Source organism: Triturus cristatus, chromosome 3_2 (assembly GCF_964204655.1).
Source record: "Triturus cristatus chromosome 3_2, aTriCri1.1, whole genome shotgun sequence".
NCBI lineage: Eukaryota > Metazoa > Chordata > Amphibia > Caudata > Salamandridae > Triturus > Triturus cristatus.
Window position 1 is genome coordinate 1,042,200,131 of NC_140584.1, and position 24,621 is coordinate 1,042,224,751.

Here is a 24,621-nt window from a genome sequence, read left to right on the forward strand (position 1 = left end):
TGCGTCCCTCCTAGGATGGGGTGGCCATATGGGAGAGGCGGAGATCAGAGGCCTCTGGTCTCCGGCGGAGTCTCGTCTCTACATCAACCTGTTGGAGTTGAGAGCGATCCGACTTGCACTGAAAGCCTTGTTTCCCTCTGTCAGGGGAAGTGTCGTGCAGGTGTTTACGGACAACACCACCACCATGTGGTATTGCAACAAACAGGGCGGGGTGGGGTCGTGGACCCTTTGTCAGGAGGCTCTGCGCCTCTGGACATGGCTGGAACACCAGGGCGTCACCCTGGTGGTTCAACATCTGGCGGGCTCTCTGAACGCCAGAGCAGACTAACTCAGCCGCCGGTGCATGATGGATCACGAATGGCGTCTGAACTCCGAAGTGGCGCAAGGTCTCTTTCAGCAGTGGGGAGAGCCTTGGTTAGATCTATTCGCCACCGAAGAGAACGCGCAATGTCAGCAGTTCTGCGCGTTGGAATTTCCAAGGCGGCACTCGCTGGGCGACGCTTTTCGTCACGAGTGGAGTTGCGGTCTGTTGTACGCCTTTCCGCCTATACCACTTCTGCCCAGAGTGCTGAAGAAGATCAGGCACGACCGGGCCCAAGTCATCTTGGTGGCTCCGGATTGGGCACGAAGGTACTGGTATCCCGAGCTACTCAGTATGTTGACCGATCCTCCGATACGTCTGCCCCTTCGGGAGGATCTTCTGTCGCAGCAGCAGGGGACGGTCCTACACCCGAACCTGTCCAGCCTCCACCTCCATGCGTGGAGATTGAGCGGCGGCAGTTGATGCCATTTGACTTGCCTCCTGAAGTCTGTGATATCATTCTGGCAGCCAGGCGTCCCTCCACAAAAACGGTAAACGCCTGCCGGTGGAACACATTTGTGGCATGGTGCACAGCAAAGGCTGTGGATCCCCTTTCCGCCCCTCTTTCTGAGGTTCTCCTCTTTCTTCTTTCTTTGGCCCGGCAGGGCTCTGCCCTGGGCACCTTGAAAGGTTATCTTGCTGCCATCTCTGCCTTCTTGCGGCTTCCTGATCAGCCTTCTCTTTTCAAGTCCCCTGTAGTTACACGCTTTCTAAAAGGCATTACTCACACGTTCCCTCCTGTCCCTTTTGTTCCCTCCTGTCCCTTTTGTAATGCCTCAGTGGGACTTGAATCTTGTTCTCACATTTCTAATGTGCGCTCCCTTTGAGCCTCTTCATAATTGTCCTCTTCGTCTGCTGACGCTTAAGACTGCTTTTCTGGTGGCCATCACCTCGGCTAGACGGGTGAGTGAGCTCCAGGCTTTATCATCAAAGCCTCCTTTTCTCTCTGTTCATCCGGACAAGGTTGTCCTTCGGCCTCGTCCCTCCTTTCTTCCGAAAGTGGTGACCCCCTTTCATCTTGGGCAGTCTGTCACCTTGCCCACCTTCTTTCCGCATCCTTCCAAAGAGGAAGAGAGGCTCCACCGTCTGGACCCAAAACGTGCGCTCTCCTTTTATCTGGACCGCACAAAGCAGTTCCGGGTGTACGACCAACTTTTCGTTGGATACGTGGGTGCTAAGAAGAGGAAAGCTGTGCACAAACGGACCATCTCTCGGTGGGTCGTTTTGTGCATCAAAATTTGTTACTCCTTGGCAAAAAAGGACCCTCCTGTTGGGCTGCGCGCCCATTCTACTCGGGCCACGGCGGCTACTACTGCTTTGGGACGGGGTGTCCCTTTGCAGGACATCTGTCAGGCGGCAACGTGGGCTTCGCTACACACGTTTGCCAGGCATTATTGCCTTGACAGCCAAGTCCGGAGGGATGGCTTCTTTGGCCGTTCTGTCCTCCAGGACTTTCTGGTGTGATCTTGGTTCGCAGACCCACCACCGGGGATGGTATTGCTTGGGTATCTATTCTAAGGTGAGGAATCTAACTAACGTGTATCTTTCAGATGAACAAGTTACTTACCTTCGGTAACGATGTATCTGTAAGAAACATTAGTTAGTTAGATTCCTCACCGACCCACCCATCCTCCCCGTTCTGCGAACTGACATCTAGGGTTAAGGTTATCCTTTTCAGGCCCCTAGATTTTATTTTTGGCACCAGTGTCGGTCTTTGCATGGCTCTGCGTTCCTGGCGCGGAAAGCTATGTACAAGAACTGACGTCAGCGCGCGAGGGCGGCGTCTAAGTACTCCGACGTCATTACGGCGCACAACGCCGACGACGGACGCGGAGCCGCAGACGACGCCTAGCGACGCGCAAGGGGTATTGCTGACGAAAAATCTTCCGGATTCAGTCTGACGCCTGGGGATATTCTAAGGTGAGGAATCTAACTAACTAATGTTTCTTACAGATACATCGTTACCGAAGGTAAGTAACTTGTTCGTCTGCCCTGTGTAGTTACATTGTAAATAAAGTATGTTACAGAAGTCCAATTTTGACAAAACAAGAGCCTGAACAACTGTTTTCCGTGCAGAAAATGGTAGAAGATCCATGATTTTGGCCAATGTCTTATGAGTGCCAAAGCATTTCCCAGCCACACAAGCTACTTGGCTGTCAAAAGTAAATTTGGAATCGAACAGAAAAAACAAGTTTTTCACTTTGGACTTAGGATCTAAAGTAAGGCCAAGTTCCTTAGGCCACCAAGCCGAAGACTAAACAGAAGGTTGTTTCCCAACAGTAAGTGCCTCCGTTTTATTAGCATTCAGCTTAAGGCAACTTGTGTTCATCCATTCTGCAAGATCCCTCAAATATGACCTAACTTGGGGTGCAGCCCCCTCCTTCTCCTGAGATAGTGGCAATTAGCTGTGTGTTATCAGCATAGGACACTATAGTAATATTGTGTCGCTTGATGACATAGGCCAGGGGCCACATATAAATATTGAACAATGTAGTGCTCAATAACGAGCCCTAAGGCACTCCCAGAGATAGAGTAAACACTTTGGAGGTGAAAGGGGTCTGCACCACTTGAAACGTATGGTCCCGGAGGAAGGACAGCCATGTTAAGGCTAGTACCCTGATACCCTAAATTCCATGGCGCTCTAACAAGAGGCTATAGGATACGCTAAAAATTGCTGCACTAAGGTCCAGCATAATTAGAGCTGCAGTTTGACCTTGATCAGCACAGATTCTGAGAGATTGAGGCCAGCAAGACAATAAGGCATATTCTGTACTGTACAGGGCACGAAATCCAGATTGTGATTCGTGGAGTATGCTATTTAATTGCATAAGACTTATCAATTTAGTGTTAATGTTTCTCCGCGATCTTTGGAAAAAAAAAAAGGGGGCGAAGCGAAATTGGCTCGACATTTTCTGGAAGAAATTAATCTGAGGGTTTTTTCAGAAGGTTTCACAATAGCATGTTTCCACTTAGAGGAATCTGCGGTTAGAAGTATCCATCAGAAGAAAAAGTTAATTACCTTCAGTAATGCTCATTCTCTAACCAGAGATTCCTCTGGTGACCCACCCTCCTCCCCATTCTGGGGAACAGACTCACCTAGTCCATACTAATAAGATACAATATAGAGAGCTGGACACTGGCCGAAGCTGATTTCTAAGGGCTCAGTGTACAATGGTGCAATAAGAGATTAGATAAAAAATTAACATTGGCGCTTGAAGGTGGCTGTTATGTAGGATCCTGGGCGTCACATGATAAAAAATTATGTTGGTGCTTGGAGGTGGCTGTTATGTAGGATCCCCGGCGTCACATCCAGGGTGTGAACAACTGGACACGGAGCTGCAATGCAGCACCTATCGATGCGCAACTGAATTTCTTGCGACTTTGGGGGGTATTTATAAGGTGAGGAATCTATGGTTAGAGTATTTGTAGGAAAGTTCCCCTTTTTGACATGGGCACCCCCACTTTTTGCCTGCTAAATGTGATTTCGATTGCGAGTGTCCTGGGTTCCTGCTAACCAGGTTCCCAGTGCCAGAGCTCTTTTTTCCAAAACTAAATAATTGTTCCCCCAATTGTCAAAACATTTAGCACCCTCTGTAAGTCCTTTATAAATGGCACCCTGGTGCCTAGGGCCTGAGGTACTAAAGAGGGCCCCTAAGGGCTGCAGAACAAATTGTGCCACCCTAAGGGACCCCTCACCAAAGACATGCAAGACTGCCATTACAGGCTGCGTGTTTTGATGCAAACAAAAGTGACAACATGACATCCTTGTGTGCCATTTCCCCTCCCACTGCATGTCATAGTTGCAAGTCACTCCTACAGCAGGTCTAATAGCCTTAAAGTAGGGTGCTTAATATTACATGTGAGGGTACACCTGCATGAGCAGGTGTGCCCTTCTGCTGCTCAGTCCAATTACTGCCAGTGCAGGTGGACAGGGGAGCCATTTTAAAATGTGCTAAACACTGGTGAAAATGGGTTACCCCAGCTGATAGCTTCACTGAAAATAGGAATGTTTGGTATAAAACATCTTGTATTGGTAAACCCGCACAGATGCCACTGTTGGATTGATCAGTACATGTAGCCAGAAGGCACCTTAAAGGTGCCCCCTGAAAAACCTACCAGCCTCTGGTGTGCTTGCTGACTGATTTCTGCTAGCCTGTCACCTGAGACGCTGTTTGAATCTCCTGGGGAACTTTGCTCTCAGGAGACCTAGAACAAAAGCCTGTGTAACACCCCCCTCCCACAGGATGACCTACTGATTAGTCTCCCTGGGCTGCAGAGATTCAAAGAAGCTGCTGCCTTTGGAATGCAAATCTGGCTCCTTTCAAATGAGAGGTAGCTCCCCGTACACAATTTCTCAGAAGTAACCATCTTTATGTTGGCATACTTAGGAATTCTGTGACCGGGTTATGCCCACTTCCCACAGGAAGTGGTCATATAGGGATGTAGTGACCCCAAGGGTCAGAAGCCCATTGGCTACTATCCTACACCCTAAGAACCCTAAATTCAGTATTTAGGGATTCCCCAGCACCAGAGAAATAGATCCTAACTATCTAAGAAGAGAGAGTACGCGAAGAGACGCAAAAGTCAAGAAGAGAGAAGAAGCAGCTGACTTGGTACCAACCGTGCCGGCCTTTCTATAACCCTTGTCGAAAACAGCGCCAAAATTGACTCTTCCTGCAGCTGTAAGTCCATAAACTTGGGAGGACAGCATGCTATTGAAAAAGACTCAAAACTTCCTGTGAACAGCGGACCTGTTCTAAAGAATCTCCAAAAGAAAAGACTCAGAGTGTCGTGTTTTGGCAGTTCAGGAGACCTCAACGCCACCGCTACACCCGTCGCCTCGAGCCCGAGTTGAAGTCTGCCACCAGTGCCAACAAAGTTACCCTGCCCTCCAGTGCTAGAATCCATCATGGTTTCACCTCTTCTGGACTCCGCAACATCGCCTGCAGCCTCTGTACGCAGGTCCCCTCAACCACAACTGCTCCAATAAGGAAAAGCTCAACTCCCAAGGACAACTCCTGAACCTTTTGCACCAAGTCCTTGTAGAAGAGGACCAAAGGTGTCGTCTCTCCCCTGTGCCGTCTCTCCCACCCCCGCCTTCCCTTCCATAAGGATCGCAAGGCCTGAGCCCAGTTGCTGGTTCAGTCTGAATGGCTTCCCAGCCAGTCTTCAGCCTCTTTTTACAACTGACCCCCATTGAAATGCATTGGACTCCTGATGCTGATTTGCACCCTGCCCCTGGCCGCCATCGTGCCACTGGTGTACTGCTGATGCTGCTGTGGAACTTGCCTACCACTCACCTAAACTCCTGGAGTTTGGTCCTGTAAGTCGAGGTACTGTACCTGTTTGCAGAACTTGTTCTTCCTTCCATAGGATAACATTGCAGAATTCAGGAAATGCACTTTTTAAACGATTTGTTCGAGGCATGTTTGGCTGTGGATACACAAGCTGTGCATAAGGCCATTAGTCCGCCATCTCGTAATTGGCTCAGATGATTACAAGTTTTTGTTTGAAGAATGTTTTCTAGTCACAAGGATGTCCCGCTCGTCCTCTTGGTGATACTGCGTATGGGCATCAACTCCGACAGGTTCAGATGTACTCTCTTGCGCTCCAGTTCAAGATAATGTCAGGTTACCTTTGGTTCTGAGTTAGTCATCTAACCGACGGTATTGTCTCAATTGGGTAGATTTTCTTCCATCTTGAGCTCGGAAACAATACCTTGAGTTGATTTTCTCAATTCACCTTAGCAGCCTTTGGGCCACGCCTGACTGGGCCGCTTTCATATCATTCAGCTGTACCTGAAAATGAACTGCCAATGGAACGCACTCGTCCCAATTCTGTCCGGACAGCCACTTAAAATACCCCGTACTGATCAACACTCTGTCTGTAACTTGTACCTCTTGCCCGACCATCAAGAGATACCTTTGAGACCTGTAGGTCATTTCGGTCTAAAAAGACACTTCGGGACTGACGTGTGCGACATCTAGAAATTCAGTGCAGGTACTACACTCCAGATATCTTCAGCCAGTCAGAAGAGGAAGAAGAGGCCTCGGAAGCGGTCAAAAATGGTCCAGTTCACAAGCAGCCTTCCTAAGATCATCAGACCGTGAGTACAGTAAATAACCCCTGATCCGAAGCCACAATAAATCGTCTGACTGAAAAAACTGTTCATGGTACACCACTGCAGAAAATGCATGGTGCGCACCGCTCTATCGATTCGGAGGCCCGCCATCGGACTCAGCACCGAAACATCGACATACAGCAGGGGCCTCCACATTAAAAGCTGGACCTGAGACTTCACACAGAACCATGCCAACCAGTTCTAAGGCCAAAGCCCACAGCTCTTCGACTCCGACTACTCCGGGACCAAAATCTAAATAGGCATCGGCACCAAAAGGTTACTTTGGGACACAAACCACCTGAGCCCATTTTCGAGAATACGCAAGAACAGATTGATCCGAACAGAAAAACTTACAAATTCAGCCTGGAACAAAAATAGATTTTCCTAAATCAACTGCACTTCTATCAAAAATGCACCTAGCCTTTGAGGAAGCCATTTCGTGTCTAGTTATGCCTCCGAAGAATAGCCAAAAGGACATTCCCACAAGCCCTCTACATATGCCTAACCCTACCTCTCCTAATCGGTCACCATCTCACACCGCTCCACCTCAATCATCACAACATTCAGAGGAGGGCAACATTACACCACAGACACATTCACCCATTAGGGATAACCAAGATGATATGGAAGAAGATACCCAACGTACAGACCCTTGGGATGCATATGATATAGGCCCACAATGGGATACATACCCTTACTTCTAACCAGCACTTTCATCCCCCACCAGATGATGCTACAGCTTATCAAGATTTAATAGCTAGTGCTGCAGCGTACCACCAAGCGCCTTTACGTATAGAAGACTTCCTTTTTGAGACCCTCACATCTGCACAAACCGGTTAACAAGGCTTAAAGGAGTCGTACGCCATGCTGATAATGTTTTTAAAGATCCTGTAAGGGCAAGAATTATAACTCCAAAGATAGACAAAAGTATACGGCGGCACCATCTGACCCCATATACATCAAAGGTCACTTAACACCTGTCTCAGTGGTTGCTAATACAAAGAAAGGGGCAAACTCGCAGCCTACTGGGGTTGCACCTCCCAGAGACAAAGAAAGTTAATTGATGCATCTGGTAAACTGGTAGCCACACAATTAGCTAATCAATGGTGTATAGCTAAGTCAGACATTATTAGCACGTTATGACAAAGCACCCTGGGATGAGATGGAGGGGCTCCTCCAACATCTCCCAGAGGAACATAAAGAGAGGATATGAACAAGCTAATGAGGGAAAACTCATTGCAAATAATTCCATCAAATGTGCTCTGGACTCAGCCGATACAGCAGCTAGAGGAGTTAACACAAGTATCCTCTTGCACAGACATGTGTGGCTCCGTATTCAAAACTAAGGTACAACAAGCTGTCCTTAATCTACCTTTAGAAAAGAAACACCTTTTGGACCAGAAGTAGATGCAGCATTTCAAAAAAATGAAAAAGAACACCAATGTCGCAAAATCTATGGGTGCCCTTCAAACACCCTCATTTTGTGGGGTTTGTTTGTCTCCCCAACTTTAAACTATGCCGAAAAGCTGCATCAACAGATACTTCAGGCACACATTCTAAAATCCAAGGGCAGACAACATCCTCTAAAACCTTCTACAAAGGCAGTTATAGGGGAAATAATTTTCAGAGGTCACATAGGGGGAAATAGTACCCGTACTGCACAGAATTCTTTCAAACAGTGACTTCCTTACTATTCCTCAGATCATCTAACACCCGTCAGGGGTCGTCTACAAAAGTTTTTCAAAAAATTGAAACCATTACAACAGATAAATGGGTGTTGGACATTATCCAACTTGGCTACTGGCTAGAGCTTGTCATAACCCGTCCAAATTTTCCACCCAAAAAACACAATCTTCCCAAGCAACACCAAATTCTGCTCCTACTTAAAGGAACCATAGAGCCAGTAGAACATCAGTATCAAGGAGCAGGAGTATATTTACTATACTTTCTCATTCCCGAAAAACTGGTCATGAAGACCCATTTTAGCTCTCAGACCCCTAAATCATTACATTGTTTCAGAACACTTCCACATGGTTATCCTGCAATAAGTAATACCCCTGTTACATGAAGGCGACTTCATGTCCGCGTTAGACCTCAAAGACGCTTACTTCCATATACCAATTCATCCTGCCCGTCGCAAATACAAATGGTTTGTCTTTCAAAAACACCATTATCAGTTCATAGTGCTTCCATTCGGGGTCACCACTGCGCCACGGGTATTCACAAAATGCCTATCGTAGTTGCCGTACTTCGCAGAGAAAACATTCATGTACTCCCTTACTTGAACGATTGGTTCACGAAAACCAGCAACGCTCAAACTTGCAATCTGCATACTCAAAAGACAATCAATCTACTACATTGTCTAGGGTTTTCCACCAAGGTGCAAAAATAACATCTTCAGCTATTGCAAACACAACCGTACTTAGAAACAAGTCTAAACATTCAATTAGGGTTAGCATACCCAAATACTGTCAGAATTCAAAACATTCTAACACTAATCGAACAGTTTCAAACTGGGAATCAACTCAGTCAGGGCAGTAATGCACCTTTTTGGCATGATGCGATCCTGCATTGCAATAGTACCACATGCATGGCTTCAAATGAGACCACTGCAAGAATGTCTTTCTGATGGATACATCTGCCAGTGGATTCCTCACCTTGTGAATATCCCCTGCGCCAGCAACATTCGGAAACTTTTGTAGCAGTCCACGCCGATGGGGTCGAAGACGATGTCACAGAGACACGGCTCCGCTCACGACTCCGCTGACGTCACCGGCTCCATAAGAAGACCTCGTCGGCGTGATGACGTCAGTTCAATTTTTTCCGCGCCGACGGATTTCGGGAATCGTTAGTAGGAGCTTTACCTGTTACTTTGTGTTTGTTCTGAGAATTTTCTGTCTTTCTTCGAAAATGTCGACAAGGAAGTCGGGTTTCAAGCCCTGTCGAGAATGTGGCAAGCACATGTCCATTACCGACCCACACGAGGACTGTGTTTGGTGCCTTTCATCCGACCACGATGTGGGTGGTTGTTCCAGCTGCCGCAAGATGAGCTCGAAGGCTCTCAAGGAGAGAGAAGCGAAGCTCTTCATCGCTCGGATGAAGAAGAAGGAAAAAAGAGGAAGGAGGAGGTCTGGATCCAGGTCGAGGTCGGCGTCCAAGTCGACTTCGGGGCATGCTTCGAAAAGTAAGAAAAAGAGGAGGCATTCTTCACATCATCACTCCGACAAGGGTTCGGCTCCGAAGTCTAAGTCGCCTACTCGACGTCTGAGAGAGTCAGTGTCTCCTTCTCCGGTCCCGGCTTCACCTCCAGCTCCTTCTTCGCCGGCTCCGGCTGATTTCTCCGGTATCATCCCCGACGCCGGTTCCATCTCCGGCTCCAGCTGATTCTCCGGCTCCAGCCCCGGGTGAGGATCTTCAGGCTCCGGGTGAGACTGTGACACCGCTTGTTCACCGTCGGCGCCGCCAGGCCCGAGTCCGGTGCTGCCTGACCAGTATCCTGCATTTCCTGGTCCAGGACAAGACCCCTCGCATTATCTTAATGCCATGTACGGGGTGTTTTTAAGGGCCATGTATACCTCTGGTGCACCTGTGGGTCCGATGGCTTTCAATTTGGGAGTGCCGCAGGTCTACCCTCAAGCTCCGTTCATGCCATTCTTTCCGGCGACGCCGCTTCCCTCTTCACCGGCGCCGACTCTACTTCGTTCGATGCCGGCTGCTCCAGCAAATCCGCGTTCGACGCCGCTGCCGGCGCCGTCGGATTCGAACACGGCGCCGCCGTCGCCGCTCGTGCGGATTCGTTCCAGGAGGGAGGCACAGAGAGTGGTGGATGAGAGACGCTTTCTGTTGGAAGAGGCTGAAGAGGGAGAGTTAGTCGAATCTGATGAGGTGTTTGAAGAACTGAAGGAGGCAAGTGGACTGGATTTGTCTCCAGAGTGGGAAATCACTCCACCACCGGATGAGCCCTCTAAAGATGCAGCGCCGTATCATGCGGTCATCAGAAAAGCTGCAGAGTTGTTGGACCTACAGTTGCCGTCCACGGAGTTCAGGCCTAATTTGCTTACTGAGGTGCTGCATTCACCTACAGCGGTCTCGGAGCCTCTGTTACCCTTTCATGAGGCTATTATGGAGCCTGTGCTGGAGGTATGGCGCAAGCCTTTTTCAGCTCCTGCGGTCTCCAGGGCAGTCGCAAGGAGATATAGAGTGGCTCCAGGGGATCCTGAATTTCTGACTTCGCACCCTTCGCCTGAGAGCTTGGTGGTCCAGGCGGCTTGTTCGTGAAGGTCAAAGGGGGCCTTTCCTCAGGTTCCAGGGGACAGAGAGGCCAAAAAGGTGGACCAATCGGCCAAAAAGGTCTTTTCATCAGCCAGCATGGCTCTCAAATCCACGAATGCAACGTGTTTATTGGGGCGCTATATCCATGCGCTAATGGATTCGGCAAAGAAGATTGCGCCAAAGCTGTCGGAGGAGGATAGGGCTGGCTTCAATGAAGTTCTGACTGATGCCCAGGCGGCTGCTCAACAAGTCATTCAGAGTGGACTGGACACGGCAGACTCAGTTGCCAGAGTCATGGGGTCTTCTGTTGCCACCAGGAGGGGTGCATGGCTAAAGTCCTCTGAATTTTCTTCGGATGTGCAGTCGACCTTATTGGACTTGCGTTTTGAGGGGTCTGGCTTGTTCGGGAAGAAGGCGGATGCTGCTCTCGAACGCTTCAAGGAGAGTAAGGCTACGGCTAGGTCGTTGGGCCTTCAATCCCAGCCGAGAGGTGCATTTAAAAGATATAGGAGCTTTGGAAAGGCGACTTTTCGCTCCTGTAGACCGTCCTAGCAGCAGAAGCAAGGTTCCTCGTCGAGAGGTTACAGGGGAAGACTTGGGGGTCGCTCACGTCAGCTCTCCTCCTCCTCTTCCTCCTCCTCAGCCCCTCCCACCACTGCAAAGCAGCCCTAGATTCGACATTCCGGATCATGCTGGTCCTGTGGGGGGCCGGCTTACCCATTTTCTGCAAGATTGGGAATCTGTAACTACAGATCTCTGGGTTCTAGATCTTGTAGAAAATGGGTACGCCCTTCCCTTTCGGGAATTCCCTCCAAATTACCCTTCTTGCCAAGGGGCTTGCTCGGAGGACCACCGTCTTCTCCTGCAGGAGGAAGTCCTGAAGTTGTTTCAGAAAGGTGCGATAGAGGTGGTTCCAGAGCAGGAGAGGGGTCAGGGATGCTACTCCCGGTATTTCCTGATTCCGAAAAAGGACGGCAGGTTTCGTCTGATATTGGACCTCAGAATTTTGAATTTTTACCTGAAACAGGAGAAGTTCCAGAGGCTCACCCTTGCGCAGGTTCTTCAGGCGCTGAATCAGGAGGACTGGATGGTGTCGCTCGACTTGCAGGATGCGTATTTTCACATCCCCATCCTGAAGTCGCACAGAAAGTATCTCCGTTTCACGGTAGGGTCGCAACATTATCAGTTTGCGGTCCTACCGTTTGGTCTTACTTCAGCACCTCGAGTCTTCACGAAGGTGATGGCAGTGGTGGCAGCCCATCTCAGAAGGACGGGGATTTCAGTTTTCCCTTATTTGGAAGACTGGCTGATAAAAGCGGAGTCGCCAGAGAAGGTGCTGCGTCATCTGCAGGATACAACTCGGCTGTTGTACAAATTGGGTTTTTCAATAAACGTACCCAAATCTCACCTGGTGCCCTCTCAGCGCAACCTGTTCATAGGTGCGGTACTGGACACTACTGTGTGTCGAGCATTCCCTCCTCCTCAAAGGATTCTCGACATACAGGAAATGATTCCTTTATTCTACAGCGGAGCGGTCGTTCCAGTTCTGAAGGTCCTTCGCCTGCTCGGTCTGTTCGCTTCCTGTATCCTGTTGGTCAACCATGCGCGCTGGCACATGAGGGCGCTCCAATGGTGCCTCCGCAAGCAGTGGTATCAGCACAAAGGGAATCTCAGGGAGTCTGTGAGGGTCTCCAGAGAAGCTGCAGCGGATCTATCTTGGTGGAGCGTGGAGGGCAATCTGTCCCAAGGAAAGCCCTTCCATCTACCTCCATCGGTGACAACAGTGATAACGGATGCATCCACCTTAGGGTGGGGTGCTCATCTGGGGGATCTGGAGATCAAGGGTCTTTGGTCTCCAGAAGAAAGGTTGCTTCACATCAACCTTCTGGAATTGCGGGCGATACGTTTGGCACTCAAGGCCTTCCTTCCTTCCTTCCCTTCGCGGTCAGTCTGTTCAAGTCCTGACGGACAATACGACCGCGATGTGGTATATAAACAAACAGGGAGGAGTGGGGTCTCTTTGTCTCTGCAGAGAGGCCCTGCGTCTATGGTCCTGGGCTCAGGTCCATCAGATTTGTCCAATGGCAAATCATCTGGCCGGGGTTCTGAACGTTCGTGCGGACAGTCTGTCGGCAGTTCTCCGCCGACCACGAGTGGAGGCTTCATCCAGAGGTAGTTCGTCACGTCTTTCGGACGTGGGGGACTCCTCGGGTGGACCTATTCGCCACTTAAGAGAATGCTCACTGCCCGTCTTTCTGCAGTCTCCAGTATCCGATGCAGGGAGCGTTGGGGGACGCGTTTCAGTTGAGTTGGGGTTCACGACTCCTTTACGCGTTTCCTCCCATACCCTTGATTCCTCGGGTTCTGAGGAAGATTTGCCAAGACCAGGCCCAAGTCATATTGGTCACCCCGGATTGGCCAAGAAGGGTGTGGTACACAGATCTTCTCCACCTCTCCTCGTGCCCTCCGCTCCGTCTCCCGCTGAGGGCAGACCTCCTCTCGCAGTCGGAGGGGCAGGTTCTACACCCCCACCTCCAGAGCTTACACCTTCATGCCTGGAGATTGAACGGGGCAACCTGAGTTCTTTCTCTCTCCCACCAGATGTGGTGGATGTTATTTTATCGGCCAGGCGACACTCCACCAAATCTATATACTCATATAGGTGGTCTAAATTTGTGCTTTGGTGCGGAGAGAGGTCCATTGATCCCTTGAAGGCTCGTCTGTCTAATATTCTACAGTTTGCCCTTTCTCTTGCTCAGCAAGGCTTTGCTGTGGCTACTGTGAAAGGATATTTATCGGCTCTATCGGCTTTCCTTTGTTTGCCGGATCAGCCGTCATTATTCAAATCACCTATTGTTCTTAGTTTTATTAAGGGCCTTACAAACAAGTTTCCTCCTACTCCTTTTATTGTGCCTCAATGGGACTTAAATCTTGTACTAACCTATCTTATGGGTTCTCCATTCGAGCCCTTACACAAGTGTCCCTTGAGGCTGTTGTCCTTTAAGACAGTTTTCCTCGTTGCAATCACCTCGGCAAGGAGGGTAAGTGAGCTTCAAGCTCTAAGTTCCAAACCCCCATTCTTGACCATACATGCTGAACGAATGGTACTCCGGACCAGGGCTGCATTTTTGCCTAAGGTGGTAACTCCCTTCCATCTGGGGCAGTCCATTACCCTTCCTTCTTTCTATCCTCCCCCTCACCCTTCCAAGGAGGAGGAGAGACTTCACCGCTTGGACCCTAAGAGGGCGGTGAGCTTTTACCTGGACAGGACAAAGGACGTCAGAGTTGATGACCAGCTCTTCGTGGGCTTTGCTGGCTGCAGGAAAGGTCGAGCGGTGCACAAGCGCACCCTTTCCAGGTGGATTGTCTTGTGCATCAAGATTTGCTACTCCCTAGGTGGTAAGGAGCCTCCGGAGGGTTTGAGGGCTCATTCTACCAGAGCAAAGTCTTCCACATCTGCCTTAGCTGGAGGTGTTCCAGTGGAGGATATTTGTAGGGCGGCAACTTGGGCCTCCCTCCACACCTTCGCAAAGCATTATTGCTTAGACACCGAGGTGAGGAGGGACGGACACTTTGCTCGTACCGTCCTTCAGGATTTTCTGGTATAGAAGGGTGGACACCCTCCTCCGGGAGTGGGGACTGCTGTGGAATCTATTCACAAGGTGAGGAATCCACTGGCAGATGTATCCATCAGAAGAACAAGTTACTTACCTTCGGTAACGCTTTTTCTGGTGGATACAGTATCTGCCTGTGGATTCCTCACTGACCCACCCGCCTCCCCGTTGTCCATCCTTCTATACCGGTATTTCTATGCCTGTAATTCTATTGATGGGTTTCAAGTGTGTTTATCACTGTCAAAAGCATTATGTTAATTCTTGTGCTTTACTATTTATTTTCCACACTGAGTGTGTTGATATGCATATTGTGTACTGTGTATACTGTGCATGTATATATTGCTGTCAGTCTGTCCGTGTGCCTCGAAGGCACGGAAAAAAGGGGCGGAACTGACGTCATCCCGCTGACGAGGTCTTCTTATGGAGCCGGTGACGTCAGCGGAGTCGCGAGCGGAGCCGTGTCTCTGTGACGTCGTCTTCGACCCCATCGGCGTGGACTGCTACAAAAGTTTCCGAATGTTGCTGGCGCAGGGGATATTCACAAGGTGAGGAATCCACAGGCAGATACTGTATCCACCAGAAAAAGCGTTACCGAAGGTAAGTAACTTGTTCTTCACAACATTGGAATCCGGCACAGGGTCAAATGAACAATCTAGCGTTCTTAAACAGCAGCACACATTTCTCTCTACAATGGTGGAACTCAAAAACCTTTCCATGGGGCAGCCATTTCTAGACCCAGTCTGTACTTAGCAATATATCACAACATTCATCTCCTTGCAGAACATGTACCAGGGACTAGCAATCAAGTTGGAGACCTCCTAAGCAGGACGCAGCAACAAGTGCGCAAGTGGAAACTCCACCCCCAAATACTACAACCATACTTCCAGAAATGGGTTTCTACAAATAGACCTATTTGCAAGAAAAAACAAACACTAGAAAACACAAAATGCCAAAGCTTCGCCTCCAGATTCCCACACCCATTATTCAAAGGCTATACCCTATGGACAAACCAATCGGGTATAGTTGCCTATGCTTTTTCCCCCTTTCCCACCATTTCCATTTGTGGTCAGAAAGCTCACAGACATCGCTCACCCTAATTCTCATAGCTCTAATCTGGGCTCGGCAACCATTGTTTTTCTACACTACTAAAATTCTCACAAGTTCATCACGATAAACTTCCCCCTCAAACTCGGACCTTATTTCCAGAACCATGGCAAAATCAGACATCCCAATCCCAAGGAGATGAACCTTGCTATATGACTACTGAAGTCATAGAATTTGGATGTCCACAACATGGTTTGGATTTTATTAAAGAAGCTTGTAAACCGACAACTAGAAAATGTTACTCCGCTAAATGGAAAAGATTTGTGTTTGATTGGCATAAGCAAGAAGTTAGCCCTATATGCAAGCGTACAAACAATAGCTATCTCTTGCATCTTCAAACTTCAGAATTTGCATACACTGCAATACGTCTACACCTTGCTGCTATTGCGCAGCATTTCTACAAAATAGACAACATTTGTCTTTATTAAAAATATCAGTCATTAAAGCTTTCATGTAAGGACTTCAGAGTAAAACTCCCACCAGTCCCAGCGTGGAGTTTAAACATTGTGCAAACAAGGCTCATGGGCCCTCCATTTGAGCCGCAACGTTCATACCAACTGAAATACTCATCTTGAAAAGTAGCATTTTTAATAGCTATCAGTTCACTAAGACATGTCTCTGAGATCCAAGCACTGGCCCTAGAAAAACCATTCATCCAACTTTATAGGGACAAAGTTGTACTCCGAACTAACCCAAAGTTTCTCGTAAAAGTAATCTCTCCCTTCCATATCCGAGGATGGTGACGAAAGTAATCACAAGCTAAAGGAAAAGGCAAAGAAGAGGAAAGGAAGGTTCAGGGGAGAGTTGGTCCTTTTTTCTTCTAGATTACTTTCCACTGATCGATTCCTTGTCCCCTACATGCATAAACATTCAGGCCATGTGGTGAGGGCCTAACCTATATTTTTGTACTATTTTTCTTTAAATTTTTTTAGTCACACACTGTATAATTCATAGACCCATGAGAAAACTGGACTTTTTAGAAAGAATTAAACCCACTGTCTGTTGCCCCTCTCATTGTTTTCTGTTTTTTTTATTGTTGTATAGGAGTGTTATGAATGAGGCAGACTTGTCGTATCTTTTATTTGCAGGTGATTTATTTGGTGCCCTGTCCCAAACCCCAGAAGACACACAGACACACACAGACACACACACAGACACACACAGACACACACACAGACACACACACAGACACACACACAGACACACACACAGACACACACACAGACACACACACAGACACACACACAGACACACACACAGACACACACACAGACACACACACAGACACACACACAGACACACACACACACAGACACACACATACACACACACAGACACACAGACACACACACACAGACACACAGACACACACACACAGACACACACACAGACACACACACACACACACAGACACACACACACACAGACACACACACACACACACAGACACACACACACACAGACACACACACACACACACAGACACACACACACACCCAGACACACACACACACACACACACACACACACACACACACACAGACACACACACAGACACACACACACAGACACACACTACTTCTACACGCCATGTAAGAAATACCACGATAGTTACTCAGTGAATACAATTATTAGTTTGAATATTACATCTCCAAGTCTAAAACGTTTCTGTAGTTACCGATAGGTGGCTACAACAATTCTATATCTTTAGTTTCTACACTTATATGCTGTGACATGCACAACTTACATCATACATTATGCAGTTAGTCCTGAATCTACCCACCCATTCGTCGATGATTCGCCAGTCAGTATCTATAAAGCAATCATTCTGTCTGCCTTAGCCTATCCCACACAGTTGTACCTATAATACCTTTTTAACACATGGTGATCTATGGAGAGAGTAGAGGCTCCACGCTCATCTCTCATACTCTTAACACTATTAATGCCTTTGTTCTAGCTTCGCGAAGCACACAGAATCTGCTGTCTGTTGTATCTGTTTTGGCTCCGTAGCAGAGATACTATGCAATGCCAAGTTTACCTCTTGCGTATCTTCTATTAAGTGCGGCAGAGTGTATAAAATCCCTTTTCTGGCTTCCAATTGTGATAGAGGAGGAGCGACAGTGGAGCAATGGAGGAGCGAGTGAGGATGCAATTCAAGGCGGTGGTGGGAGCAGTATGAAACAGGGAGGGATGGGGAGCAATATTGGATTTTTTGCAGGGCGCGAACAATTATAATAAAAGGCAGGGAAGCAATTGAGGAGTGGCGGGACACATGGAGAGTGTGGGGGTGGGAATGTCAGGGGAAACCTACACCCAGAGATGACAGCAAGCAAGAAAATATATGTGCTACTATGGAGGACTGAAAAAAGTAGTTTCCTGGTGCGGAGCGCATTGGAATGCAACAAGTCATCAAATCAAAGGGTGGTAAACATACAATGGTAATCAATGAGGAGACCCAAAGCACACTACAAGTATTGATCTTGTCCACAATGGGGGGAGGGGCTGTCTGGGGCTTGGGCTGTGGCTGGAGTTGATATGGTTGCTAGACAGTAAGGTAGAGAGCCCAATTCCCTGAGGCATTTTTCTTTTTCTGTGTGTGCTGCAGAATGCGGCATACATAGAAAGAGGAAACCACTAAAAATAAAGATTTCTCCTCCGTACGCCTCCCTTGGGGATGCTTAGCATTTTTGCGCATTCCCAGGTCAACCACTGATGGTTGATCTTGGAATGCGCCAGAATCCATGAGTGGATGCACGGGGCCCACCCACGCTCCACCCATGGAATGCCTCCCTGGAGAAGAGTAATGCAACGCAGCGATTTGTGTTGCATTACTTCGCTCTAGATTTGTCAGGCCACACAGGGCCACGCAAGGTGGTCATGTGTGGTTTAATCAATTTAACTTAAGAGTTGCATCGCTCTTGCTGGATGTATCAAGCCACGTGGGGCCACAAAGGTGGCCTTGTGTGGTTTGGTAGGCTTGACTTAAGAGTTGTGTTTCTGTTAAGCCCCATAGTTTGGCTCAAGGGCAATAAATGAAACCTCACTTGGACTGTCACATCCTGTGTTTTTGTGCTTCTACAACAAAATGTGTGCCTTCTACATGCAAGTGATGATTCATGCTAACTCTTTATAGACTTGTAACTTAAGATATTTTTTGGGTAACTGGTGGCCCAAACGGTGTGTTCCTCATTCTCTACCTCTAGGCAAAAAGATTTCCTGAAAAGGGTCCAATGTCATAATCTTGCTCAACTTGCTTTCCACATTTTAGCCCCAAATGCCTCATACGTTCATGTGCTGCCACTATTACTTTCCAAGCTTTCCCTGCTCATATTCCTATCCTCTGAGGCCACCCCTGAAGAGGCTTTCCCTTTGGCTGGGGTTTTATTTTAGAATTCACTTCTGCAGGCTTATAATATCCCTCGTTTTCTAGTGGCTTTATGGTGTGATGGCCTTAGTATAGTATTGGCCACTTGTCGATTCACCGACGTGGCCAGGCAATAATATAGAATGTCTTCAATGATTTGCAGTAGAGTCTGAACCCAAGGAACTGGGCTGGACTGTTTTAATGGATTGTGCAGTGCTGATGCAGTTGAAGACAGACAATGTTACCAAACTGAAAATCTCAGGATTTTTATTCAGAAATGCAGGTGTACAGTCAGCGGCACTACTTCACCAGCAGAAAGCACGGCCTGCCGAAAGCAGTGGTATTCAGACAAAATATTTAAAAAAATATATAGAGGAACAGAAATATCAAGATTTAAATGTGACGCTCATCGGAAGGTAGGGACATTTTTGGAAGTTCTGCGAGCACAGCAGATCAGAACAGTTGAGAGTGGTTCATATCTGTTGAGCAGAGAAGGTGTCGTGACCTGTGGGAAGAGAAAGGAGCACAATCTGCCAGGCAAGAGAATAGGACTAGGACCCTATTTCCTGTCATTTGGTGGCTGTATTGACGTCATGCATGTTAATATTTTGTTTTGTAGCGTTTCACGCAAGTATTTCCGGAACACGAGCCCGACAGATTGGCACTGCGCAAGTGTGAAGATGGTCTGATCAGCAGTGTTCTCCCTGTTGCTGGTCATGGCTCTTACAGGCAATAATTCGGTCCAGTCTTCACTCTAGGTGAATCATGTCTCAGTTCTGTAATAGTTTACAAGAAATAACCTAATGTTCCATAGAGCATATTTTCTACTTTCAACTAGCATACATAAACTATGTCTGCTCTTTCCATCTCAAGTCCTACATGATGTCTGCTTTGGTGAGTGAAGGGAGTTTGGGCCAGTCCATTCTCACCATTACCAAAAACGTCCTTTCACAGCCAGTTTCTAGTCCACATGGCAGTTTCCATAGAAGGATGTGCTGTATGGGATATGGCACACTTCATTGGTTGGTTGTTGGTCACTTGAGTGCAATGCCCTGAGTATCAGGCCAGTTGGCAGTGTTGGTCTACAGATGTAGCCCTTAGGGTGGTTGCTTCATTGTGGATGCAAGTGTACTTCGGCTGGACTTAAGCTCCTATGGCATTTTTTGTGTATGCCATTCGCGTTCACCGTGATAATGTTCTTCTATAGTTTGTAGCTAAACAGAGCAGCTATGAGTGGTAGGACACGAGGAGATTTAAGTGTACTTGCTTAGACCTTGCTCCATTCGCTCTGGGCTCTTATGCTGAGTAATTCACATGTCTGTATTTAGGAGAGAAATAGCATTGTGAATGCTTGCATATTAGTGAGAGGTTGAAAGAGTGAACTTGTAGCTTGTCAGGGTAACATTTAAGACCCCTGCACCACCGCATTGCGATACAGAATAGAGCACACAATTATATTTCCTGCACTTCCGACACCAAATCGCTGCTTCAATTTAAATGTCCTTAGGAGGTTGAAGGATGTGGCTGTGTTTGGTGACACAACTTGCTTTTGTAGCTGCTTCTGTCTTATCCTGACTCCCTTATTGAGGTCCTCATATGAGAAGTGGGGTTTAAAGTAAGGTTTGCTAGATGGACTCCTTCCTATCTTGCTGGTTTGTTTGGGTTGTTACTGTGCTATGTTTCACCCTATACCTCTCTCAATATATCCTATACCTCCACTATGACTCCTCTCAAACCTCTTTCTTCTACTATGATCTCCAAAATAACCCTTTCTAGACTCTTCCCTCCTTGGATCGCCCCAAACCTCGTATTAGTACTATGATGTCACAAACAACCCTTCTAAATTCTTCCCTCACCTATCCCTCCTTTGTCTCTTCCCAAAACGTATTTTACTACTATGATCTCCCAAATCCATTTATAGAGATTCTTCCCTCCATCTCTCCTACTACCCATCCCAAAGCTCATCTTACTACTGTGACTGCCCAATACGTTTCTAGACTCTTCCCTCTTCTATTCCCCCCTTCCCTCCATTATCATTTTCAATGCAACTAACAGTTGCATGTACACCACTCAAATTTTACTATACCAATCCACCAATAATCCTTTTTGGGTTCCGGAGTAGCCTGCTACTAACCCAAAAGTGCTTTGATGCCTGGTCAGAGGTAGTAAGCGCTATATAAATGTAATTACAATACAATTACAGTCAAATATGAATCAAACTATAGAATTACCGGTCTTCTTCCCACGACTTGATTCAGTGGCAAACAGGCTCTACATAATTTAGATGTCAAAAGAGCGTTAATGTATTATATCGACAGAACTAAAACATTCGGAAAAACTAAGCAATTTGTTGCTTTTTTTACCTCCACATTTTGGAAAGGCATTTTCAAAGGATGACATTTCCTGGTGGATTGTTAAGTGTACTCAAACTTTGTATGCTAAAGCAAAAATACTTTTACCTGTTCACCCTAGGGCTCTCAACTCCAAAAATAGGAGCTTCTATGACGTTTTAGGAAACATACCTATTGCTATCATCTGCAAAGCAGCAACATGGTTCACACCACACACTTGAACAAAACATAATTGTGTGGATGTTTCAGCACGTCAACAAGCTACTGTTGGACAAGCTTCACTACGTACCCTATTTCAAACAACTGCGCGCCCCACTGGCTAGCCACTGCTTGGGTGAAGGGACTGCTTTAGAGTCTATGCACAGCATGTGTATCTACAGCCACACATGCCTTGAACAGTTTGTTACTTACCCTGTGATCATCTATTCTTGGCATGTAGTGCTGTAGATTCACATACGCCCTCCCACCTCCCCAGACACCTGTGTAGGTCGCAGTTTACTATTTTAGGTCAATTTTATTTACTTCACTTGCATGGACATCACATTACCATTACATACTCTAACTCCATTCTCACCCTACTTCCGAAAAAACAATCTTACAATGGAGACGATGCCCATGCACAGTATCTCCTAGAGGAGGAGCTAGACATCCTCATGGCGCAAAAACATTCTTCGAACAAAAACAACCTGTAATCACCGAGCCCAACACTATATGGCGGACTTATAGATTTATGCACAGCATGTGAATCTACAGCATTACATGCCAAGAACAGATGCTTACAGGGTAGGTAACCTAATCCTCCTCTGATGCTAAATCCTATATAAAGGTAGTGGTACTTGGGATTTTTGCAAATTGGTGTGGATCTCCTTCTTAAGTTGTGTGGTCGTTTATTAATCATTGTGTGTATTTTGCAAATGTCTTGCACTCCTCTGTGTTAAGCCTAAGGCTGCTCGATCACACTGCCCCCTATTAGAGCACTCTGGGATTGCATACCAAGTGCCTGTTCACTCGTAAGGGAAGCCTTGAACTCTTTACATGGTATATCAATTTATTGATATATCAAACAGTCAGTTTCCTACAGTATTCACCAGAAAGAGCATTACTGAAGGTAAGTAACTTTTTCGCTCTGATGCTGTAGCACTGATAGTAGTTCATTACTGAATTACATAAAGGCTTCAGTGAACTAAAAACAACTTTCAGAACCCATATTCTGGATCATGCATAGGAAAGTTGTTAGTCTTAGGGCATTTAAATAAACCTATGGCACATAAATTTTTACGTCTAGATTGTTTTATGCTTTGGATTGTGTTGAAATTCATAACTACCTTTTTCCCCACTCTGTAGACTTGTCTAAAAGAGTCTGATGGTAGTGACACTGAGGACTTCTTCTCTGATCATAGTGAAGACAGACTTTCTGAGGCAAGCTGGGAACCAGTGGACAAAAAAGATACAGAGGTAATTTCTAATAGCATGGTATGTAGTGTAGGCCGCATTCTAGTGTGTTTTTACTGTTTGCTTTGTCTACTGTGTATGCTGTTAAAAATGTCTATTTTATTCCAAAGTAAAAGAAATACTTCGCTTTTGTAACCTTTATTTGCCAGATGCACAGAATTGGAGAATTCTCTCTCCTGTCATACGTTTTGGTGCAAAAAGAATGTTAAACTCGAATTTGAATACAAAGCAAGTCCAGTCAATAATAACTTTATTTCGGTCAGTTTGACCTTAAAAATGCATCTAAAATTGCATACGATTCATTTACTTTAAAATCGATATGGATAAAAAAAGAGATACAACAAAATTAAAATACATACAATAAAAATAGTTAAATAAATCATACAGAGGTATGACCTGGCGCAATCACCTAGTGTGATCTATTCAGACAGCTCCACAAAAGAAAAAAATAGGTACATATGAGACAATAAATTGATCAAAGATTGGAACAAGGATGGCATTTGAAAGTCCATGTGCTAGCTATATTAACAAGTGTCAGGTCGGTTTATCAGAACTTCTCCTTGCGGGCAAAGGAGAACACAGAAATGTGATCAGTAAGCTTAAAAAACCAAGCTTGGATAGAGCAAAAACTATCCAAACCGATTCCTCAAGGAGGCTTGGCCTACTTGAGCATCAGCCCTGGAATCAGATTCTAGGCAGTAGTGCCTCGTAAAGGTATGAACCGTTTTCCAGGTTGCAGGCTTGCAGATCTCTGACATTGGGACGTCATGTAAGAAAGCAACTGTGGCCGCTTTCCCCCTAGTCGAATGCGCCTTAGGAGGCAACGGTAAAGGTCTTTTCGCCAGCTGGTGAGCTAAGGTAATGCAGGATACAATCCATCGGGAAATGGATCTCTTAGCGGCTGGGAAGCCTGTTCTCATGGCGCCATAATTGACAAATAACTGATATGTCTTCCTTATGCCCTTGGTACTTTCTAAGTAGAACTTAAGCACCCTCTTGAGGTCTAAGGAGTAAAGCGACCGCTCGGCCTGGGTCGCTGGATTTGGGAAAAAAGATGGAAGGGAAATGGACTGATTGATATGAAAATCAGACACCACCTTAGGAAGAAAAGATGGACTCGCCCTTAAAACTACTCTGTTATGGTGAAAAACAGTGTAAGGCTCATTGGTACACAGCACTTGGATCTCGTTTACCCTGCCGCTGTGCTAATCGCTTGATTTGCGACAAAAGATCTCTCAATGACTATTTCAGTCAAAATCCTTTTGGTCTTCCTTTGGGAGCTTGGTTTTGAACCGCTCCAAAGAGTCCCAGAGAGCTCTGTCATAACGGCCTAGCAACGCAGCCGCGCTGGAGACCTTGAGGGATGCAGCCGCAGAAGTGCAAGCTCTGTGATCCCACGAGTCCTGAGACCTGCTCTCTTTATCTGGTGGAACCGAAGAAGTGGCCGTTACAGCATGTGTCTTCTTTGCTGCCGCCACGATGACTGAGTCCGCAGGAGGGTCCGTCTTGACGAAGATCGGATCCGAAGAGCGCGAGTTATAGTTTTCTGAAGTAACTATAACAGGGGAATTTCATTGGTTTTTTACAAGTGAAATATCCACCTAACTATAACATGTGTGAAACCTATGGTTTTTTAAGTGAATTTGCAAGGTTTTTTAAATGCTAATTCCTAACTATAACGTGTGTGAAACCTATGGTTTTTTCAGTGAATTTGTATGGTTTTTTAAATGCTAAGTTTTGTATGTATTTTTATTTTTTTTATATATTTTTGAATAAACTACGTATTGAAATTTCTTTTTTTTTTTAATGGTTTTTCACCGTGCGCGCACCCCCGCGATTTAAAAAAAACTAAATTTAAATGTTTTTTTCTGCCTTCTGGGTCCTTCAGGGACCCCCTGACAAAGGCTAGGGGGTCAGGAACTCTCTACCCTGCCCCCTTTTCGCGTTCGCCACCTTACTTTTCCACTCTCGCACTGAAAACA

The 24,621-nt window shown here is 46.7% G+C and overlaps 1 protein-coding gene across 3 annotated transcripts in view; it reads left to right on the forward strand.

The window, feature by feature from the left end:
* MTMR4 (myotubularin related protein 4) overlaps positions 1 to 24,621 on the forward strand; it is a 651,646-nt gene that overhangs the window by 591,894 nt on the left and 35,131 nt on the right. For all 3 annotated transcript variants that reach the window (XM_085649730.1, XM_085649731.1, XM_085649732.1), the window contains one exon: positions 22,532 to 22,642. In XM_085649730.1, the coding sequence (XP_085505856.1) occupies positions 22,532 to 22,642 (111 nt within the window). The remainder of the gene's footprint in view (positions 1 to 22,531; positions 22,643 to 24,621) is intronic.